We start from the raw sequence: 8,672 nt of genomic DNA on the forward strand, positions 1-8,672 counted from the left end.
AGCCACCCAGTCAGGGGCTAGTGGCGTTGCCAGGGGAGATGGTACGGACTCCCCCTCCCCCCGAAATATAAAAACACAATTACTTTATGCTTCATAAAAGAAAACAAAACATTTAAAAATCATGAATTTACAAAAGATTTATTTGATAAATGGAGTATTTTGATTATGAAAAGTGCTAAAATTAGTTTAAAACCCTCTACTTAGTACCCTGTTTTTAAAAATTTTCTCCCTAATTTTGGACCCCCTGAACAAAATTCCTGGCGGTCAGGGGTTCACGAATGAAGTTTGCTCCAGGCCCTCATTACCCCCAGGAGGGCTGCCAAACACTCGAGTGAATAGGTACTTTCGGCGCTCCCCAAACCTGAGGAGAGTATGGAAATACGAGGGTGGTTTGAAAAGTTCTCGGAATCACCACGAGTTGTCAGAGCTAGTGCAACGAACTTTTCACGTGATATCCATAGGACTGTTCGCTGCAGACACCTGCCCCGTCAATGCTCTTGGAAAAGAACTATGTCGGTGACGTGACTTTTTTGTTGCTCCTGCATAGTGATTTGCGAAGATGGAAAAAATCGAGATTCATGCAGTGATTAAGTACTTCGTAGAAATAGGTATGAAAGCAAAGGACATTCATGCCGATTTCCAGAATACACTAGGGGACTTTGCTCCTTCATAGTCAACTGTTGCCAAGAGGACAAATGAATTTAAATTTGGTCGGGGGAGCTTAGATGATGGTCCGCGCAAAGGTCGGCCAAGACATGTCACTACTCCAGAAATCATTGCAAAAGTGCACAAAATGGCAATGGAGGATCGCCGATTGAAAGTGGGTGAAATTTCTCTTGCTTGCCAGATGTCATATAAAAGGGTGTATTATATTTAACGAAAAAATTAGAAATGAAAAAATTATCTGCAAGATGAGTGCCGCGACTCTTGACGCTCGATCAAAAATGCATGAGAATGGACATATAGGAACAATGTTTGACCCGTTTTAGGGAAAACGAACAAGTTATTTTACACCGGTTTGTGACCAAACATGAAACTTGTGTCCATTACTATTCTCCAGAGACAAAAAAACAGTCAAAGCTGTGGAAACATGATGATTATCCACCACCAAAGAAAGCAAAGACGATTCTTTCGACTGGAAAGGTCATGGAATCAGTGTTCTGGGATGTGAAGATGATTCTTTTTAAGATTGTCTCCCCACTAGGCTAGAAATTACTAGACAATACTATGATAACCTCTGGGACTAATTTTAATGAAATATACACGAAAAAAGGCCAGGTTTAGCAAGGAAGAATGTCATCTTTCATCAATGCGCGCCTGCACACATGTGCTATCGCCATGACAAATAGCACGAACTATGGTATTGATTGTTGCCACTTCCGCTTTATTCACCTGATGTGCCTCCGTCAGACTTCCGTCTCTTCCCAAAACTGAAATTTTTTGATGGTGGACCTGGTGGATAAAATGATTTACTTCAAATGAAGAAGTGATAGCCGAAGTTGACAGCTATTTTGTCGGCCTAGAGAAATCTCATTTTATAGGTGCAATCAAGGCACTAGAATATCGTTGGACCAAATATAGTAATCTACAAGGAGACTATATTGAAAAATAAAATAAGTTTCAGTGATGTAAGAACATTTTTTTCTATTCCATTCCGAGAACTTTTCAAACCACCCTCGTAATTATGAGGTAAGAGCCTCAAAGAGAAGAGTACCCTAGGCTTCAGAATCCCTCTAGGAAGCCTTGATGGCAATTATGCTGTATCATGTAAGATTTTACACTTTCCCGGCGAACAATGTGCATAAACTCTTCTCGGGACACCGCGCGGGTAATATTTTACAAAATCTTACCCGCGCGGAATCCCGAGAAGAGTTAATGCATATGCTTTGTCACTCTCCTCTCACTCAGATGTGAAACGGAATTGAGGTGAATATATTCATATATTATTGAAATACCTAGTCGGGAGTCATGAACTAATGTTTGCAGGGGTGCCGACTTACAAAAAATATTGGGGGGGGGGCAAATCGGGGACCTTGCCCCGGTAAATTTTGTAAGTAGTGAGCAAGGCCCTTATATAGGGCCATGGTAGTGAGTTTTAAGTTTTTTAAGCATTTTAGAAGAGTCATATGATCAACATTAGAACCCTGATAACTCGAATCTCGATATCTGGACACTCGGGGGAAAATCGGCAAGCCTGACACATTTTTTCATCACATCTGTAACGAATTTTGGGGGCCTCGGACCCCCTCAGGCCCCATGGAGTCGGCGCCACTGAATGTTTGATAAACAAGAGTATTGCGGATTGACCACCGGGACTTCTACTTAAGCATAGGGGGATTTACACAACACTCGGAGGCGCATGTGCAAAGATGTAAACACTAAAGGAAGCAATTCGCAGTGTAAATAATTTGACTTGACCAGGGTTTGCACCCGTATTATATCTCAATAGCTGACATTAAATAACCCTTCGAATATTTCTTCTAAGAGGCGATCCATAAATTATGGATTACGCCGGCTACTTAAAATCCAGTCTCCGCTTTACGTCCGCGAAATGCTCTCGAGTTGTCATGCAGAGAAATCAATACACGCGGTAAAACCACTGAAATAGGTAGAATTAGTGCTGCATTTCTTTCCTCCCAGGTTTGAATATTGGTACAAAATCGAAAATTTTGAAATCAATTAATCTCGAGCAGCAAATTCCTGGGAACCTAATTTGAAAATTTATGGATAAGCTGAACTATTTTCAAAAAACTATGAAAATAATAAATTATAGAAACTATGAAATTATTTCACCATTATAGAAATTAGCTTACTTAGAAATCCGCAAATTTCCAATGTCTTTACGCCGGTAATCATCAGGTGGCTAACTTACTGGCTGACACTTAATGATTTATTTTCGATAAACGGATAATTAATTCATACTACATATAGAAACTAAAAAGCCTACAGAAAAACCCATTGCAGAAGGAAGGCACCGCAGGAACTCGATATGCCTACATAAGGAACCTGAAATGTTATTAAATGTGAATGAAGTGTCCCCTGTCCACTGGAAAAAATTGTAATGAAAAGTATTTCTTTATTTCCCCATCAGTTTTTCGCAAAACTATCAAGAAGAGACTATACTAACTTCCTCCCGTTAACACAGCGTCTGGCATTAATCCTCAATGCCATATGTTTTAATATAAGACATCACGTCTCCCAGGTGGGATGTGAAGGAAAAAATAAAATCGGGATCAACGCCTCCACTTCCGGTGCACTTGCTACCAAATGAACCTCGCGGCATTACAGCCTGCAGGAATCGGATGCGGTTGAGCATGCATCGTCGGTGAGAAGCATAGGCAAAAAACCACAGCACGTCCTCGCGATAGGCAATGCGAATTTTCAAGTACAGACCATCTTCGCATTCCAGCGGGGAGGAGGGACTGCAGTTGTACAAGAGGGCCGAATTTCCTGCAAGACGAGGGCGTGAAGACCACAGATCGATCGTAACTTTCCAACTGGGGCGAAATTTTCCTCCCTCACCCGATGAATGTCCCCGCGAAGAATCGGCCAGGAGTTCGACTCTCCGCCGGCTCAAAGCAATACTCCTCGCCATCCTCTCCGGCCTGGCCTTCACCTATTGCGCCTTGACGGTCCACGTCCTCCGACGCATCAGCCCCTCCGAGGTCCTGCTTTTCCGCACCGGAGTGCAGAGCCTTCTGATCGCACCAGCGGCCGCGTGGAGTCTCGTCAGAAGGCGGAGGCCCGTCGCGGAGGAAACGTCGATATTGGTCGGAGACCGCTGCCAATGCGTGCCATGGAGATCCGTCTTGGGTCAGGGTATCGTCATGGCCGCATCCCTCCAGCTCCTCTTCGTGGCGTTCCAGCGGCTGCCGTTGGGCGACGCCTCCGCCCTGATTTTCAGCGCACCCGCACACGTCAGCGTTCTGGCATGGATCCTCCTCGGTGAAAAACCCAATGTGGCCAAGTGTGCGGCCATCCTCGGGATCGTCGCGGGCGGCGTGTTGATATGTCAGACGAAACCGCCGCTGCCTCTGAACCCGCCGCCAGATAGTGATAAGGAGAAAGTGGTGGTAGAAAAGGAAGGGGTTGCCGATAGTTTGGATGCGACAGGCTTGGCTGCCGCTATCGTGGGAACACTGGGTTACTCCCTGCATTACGTGCTCATTCGCCGACTTAAGAATGTGCATTACTCCCTCACGACGCTCTCGCTGAGTATCCAAACGTTTTTACTCAGCGCCGTCATCCTGCTTTCAAGCGAGACGTTCCAGGTAAGAATATGATAGGGTGGTTTCCTATTATTTTTTTTATGCCTAAATCGAAAGATTATTACTCCTGGAGTACGTATTTCACGCTTTTAGATTTTTAAATGTCGATATCTAGTTTCCGCAATTAAATGAAAAGTGAAAATTTTCAAGCGCGCGAAAACGCGACGGCTAAGTATGAATGCTGGGTAAACCCCGTATGACGTCGTTCTGGTTCCCGCTGCCGCAAGTGAGGTGACCTTGGGGCGAGGCTTTGAGCGCTGATACGACGCAGGATGCCAGCAGGTAGCAGAGTACCATGCTAGCTGGTAGCGCTTGGCTTAAAAAAGAATTATTAATACCCTATCAAACGATGGAAACTTTCCGACTTAAGGCAGTTTTAATAGGTGATTATTAAGACATGTTACTCTGTGCTCTGTGCCTCATGCATGCATTGGTAATCTCATACGATGTAAAACTCCTATCTACTCGTATAGAAACTAGGTCCCTGTGACGTCACGTGGAGTGGCATCGCATGGGCGCCAATCTGGCCTTTTTCAAATGAGGATAAAATTGACCATTACCATTCGTCTAAACCGGCATTTCTAAAACCAAATAATTTGTATATTATGAATACACTAATGGTGGGTAAGGAATCGCAATCAATACATTTCGTTTTCTTTGATGAAGGAAACTACCCTATTAGCGCATTACGGGTTACTCCGTAAAGTTATCACTTATACTTTCTGTATAAATAGACGTCCATTTAAAGTTATCACCTATACTATAAATTAGAAATGCGAGGATGGTTTGAGAAAACCCATAGGTTGGCGCTGCATCTCCCTTGGCGAGTCGCTAGATAAGGTCCATGTTTATACGATCCTCCGGATAGGCAAACCGCTCACCCGGAACTGCCCGAGGAGATTGGAATTTCTATGAAAACTTTCCCCCAAGACCGCGGGGCTGTGATTCAACGGGTCAAAATTCTGTGCAAACGCAAGAGACTCAAGAGTCGTGGAAAAGATCAAATTATTTCGAGGAAAAAGCGTCCATAATGAGCCTCAGCGTTTCCTCCATGATGCCTCTTCGAAGCTGTTAACATTTTGAAAAGCCGATCCAGGCATTCATATCTTCTGGCTGCCCCGATAAAATTGAGCATTGCCATTCGTCTAAACTGGGATTTGTAAAACCAAATAATTTGTATATTATGAACATACTAATGGTGGGTAACGAATCGCAATCAATGCCTTTCGTTTTCTTTAATGAAGGAAACTACCCTATTCGAAATAAGCAGCGTATCTGAATCGTAGCAGCATGATGAACCAGCATATCAGCATATAATTCGGTTTGGAAATGAAAACTTTTATTCTATACATAAAGGGACAGGAATAGCAGATTTTTTTCAATTCTGAAAAGCAACTTCACAAGGTAGCATTATCGTGATAATCACAGATGAGCCCTTCTTAAGTGGGTCCGCTTACTCGAGTAATATCTCCCTACATTCGAAAGAAACATAGTCCATAGTGGTAGGTAAAATTCTTTTTCTACATTGGCAAAATTCTATGATCATTTTTAAGACATAAATTCTTTTCTCAATGGGAGAAAACTAACTAAAAGTAATTTTTGTAAACCTTGTCAATAAATGCCCATTTTATTGCATTTTTACCTATTCCTACCACCTGAAGTTGTAGCATCTCCGTTCCTCAAAGCTGACGTACACTGATTCTTTATGTCTTGAAACAATTTATTTTCTTGTAAAAAATCATTTCATAAAATGGACTCGGTAAACCTTCCCGCACAGTATGGTGGAAATGGTATCTGGCAAAGTGAATAAAAGAATAATCAAAAGAGTATTATCATTAGAAGAAATAAACATGAAAAGAACTAAATTTAAAAAGCAAAAACTCGAGCCATCTTTCCTAATGAATGAAAGAAAGAGGGACTAACTGTAAAATTAGCTTATACATATAACGTATACTTTGTACCTGGGACAAAGAATCGTTGGAACAAATCTCCAAGAACATTATACAATTAAGGAATGACGAACTTGAGTTTTTTCTCATCCCAGTAGCGGATGAGAAAAAACTCAAGGGGGTGCGCAAAAGATATCTTCAGTTACCTTTACTTTTATCGTAATAAAAAAATAATCAAGTCTCACGAACACTTAAAGATGGTTTTGTTTAAAGGGATCATACACATGTACATGGCAATGCCACCTTATGATATAAAAAAGTTACAATTGCGGTTCTACAATGGCTGGCAATGCGAGTGGCCCCGCCACTGAGGTTTCTTCAGTTTAATTGAGTCAAAATTCCCTTTTAGGCGGACCGCTTTATCGTTGATATTAATTGATGACCAATTCTTTCGTGAAGATATGTAATTTCTTTATAACCTTGGAACAGATTTTTTATTTTCTCCCTCACAACTAAAGTAATCCCGAGCACGCATACTATTCCATTGCCGCTACCGCAACTGATGTAATAATTCGCGGAGGCTGAGAGAAATACGCACAAATTTTAGTCTATACCCAGAATTTCGAAAAAATGTGTTTATAATATTAGTATTTTCATAATTACAGTTTAACTCATGGATAAAAGAACAATAATGAATTTCAATCCTCAAAAAAGTCTTCTTAGTTTTATTTAATCATCTATGCATGTATTTTGACGGAATGCTTCTGCATAAATTGGGCAGCCGCTTAATTAATGAAGATAAAGTGTAACGGTCACAAATGTGTTCCAATTAACTGGAATGTACTTTACATAAGAATTCGATCCAAATAATGCAAATAAAAAGGTGAAGATATTGAATTAAAAATAATATCTCATTCACTTAAGGCTAAAATCTTTATCCAAATTTTATCCAGATTCCCACAGAAAGATACGAGTGGACCTTGCTGTCAACGGTCGGGCTGGCTGGAACCGCTGCCCACGTTCTGCTGGCAATCGCACTATCCATGGAAGAAGCGGCCATTGTGGCATCCACCAGGTCCCTGGACATAGCCGTGGCGTATGTCGTCCAAGTGACCGTTTGCGACGAGTCTCCCACATCCATTGGCATCGGAGGAGCGGCTCTCATCTCCATCTGTGTATTTTTCATCGCTGTGGAGCCGTACGTTTGCCCCAAGCTGTGCAACGGCATGTCGTATATAATGGACAAGATCAGGAGACTGTGCGATAGGAATTATCAATGAAAACTTTCACCCGTTTTTTAATTAATCCGGTTGGTAGAATGCATCACTCCATCTCAAACTTTCGCATTTTTTCTTTTTCTTGACGAATCACTTGCTCAAAATTTACCTAATCATCTTCAAATTTCTAGGGCATATAAAATAGGCCCTTGTGGAAATTTATCTGTATCTATAGCATGTGAAATTTACTCCTGAGAAAATGCTGAGTGAAATTTTCCAAATTATGGTGCCATTAAAATTTTTATAATGGTTCCTTTTATGTACGTTTAAAAATTTTAAGACGTTTTTTAATACATTAATAAGAAATGCGATAAAAAAAGACCGGTCGAGAAAGAGAGATGCATTCAAGGATTCTTTTTGTGCAAATATACTAAGGGGAAAAATCTCTTTTGAACCAATAAAGAATTCCAGTCTTAATTCATAAATTTAGAACAGATATGTGCTATTGGAATTGATAAGCTTTGTGTCATCACTGGAGGGACAATTAATTTCCAATATGAAAAATGAACAAGAAACATCCTAGAGCATCTGAACAACTTAAATCTTCGGAACAGAAGAATGAATGTCTCTTTGACAGGTGGGAACCAAATTCTGATTGTGAAGGATATATTCGCACTAGCTTTGTTATTGCGAACTAAATCCATTATCACGATAGAAGTGTCATGAAATAATTTCCCATTGTCTCAAAATACACTGATGAATAAAATCAAGGCACAACTGACTGATTATGGTAATTTCAGAAGTTAAATATTAAATTTGAGTAAGTTTTGCAAGGGGTATTATGAAAACTATATACATATGATTAAAAATTTTGAAACGGAGACTATTAGGTATTGGTAATTGTAGCATATGGCTTAAATATATGACCTGATGAAAATGTACCTTATGTGAATTAATGATTTTAATTTGAAATCCAGAATTTTCTCCAATTTAAATGATTTATTTTCATTACCTATACAAGATATGTCAACAGGGCAGGTAGAATTGGATTATATTATCAACTACCAAACCAATAGAAATAAATTCATCCCTGGGTAAACTAATGAAAACTCCTACGCGTGTTTTCACTTCTTACTCACCATCAATAGTAATTGTACTCAGAGGATTTCAATTTATAACAATATAAATTGGCTATTATGTGCAGTAAAGGATAGTACCATAGGTTCTGCATTCAAAAAATGAAAGAATCTGATTGTAATTTACTTTTTCCAATTCCGGAACTGTGAAAGGAGTCCTAA

General features: G+C 40.4%; 1 protein-coding gene across 1 annotated transcript; it reads left to right on the forward strand.

The window, feature by feature from the left end:
• Positions 1–3,371: 3,371 nt before the first annotated feature.
• Positions 3,372–7,437, forward strand: LOC124159659. The gene is made up of 2 exons (XM_046535568.1): positions 3,372–4,271; positions 7,111–7,437. Exons 1-2 carry the CDS (start codon positions 3,372–3,374, stop codon positions 7,435–7,437), a joined length of 1,227 nt encoding a protein of 408 aa, XP_046391524.1.
• The last annotated feature ends 1,235 nt before the right edge of the window (positions 7,438–8,672 follow it).

The sequence above is a fragment of the Ischnura elegans genome, chromosome 5 (genome assembly GCF_921293095.1).
Source record: "Ischnura elegans chromosome 5, ioIscEleg1.1, whole genome shotgun sequence".
NCBI lineage: Eukaryota > Metazoa > Arthropoda > Insecta > Odonata > Coenagrionidae > Ischnura > Ischnura elegans.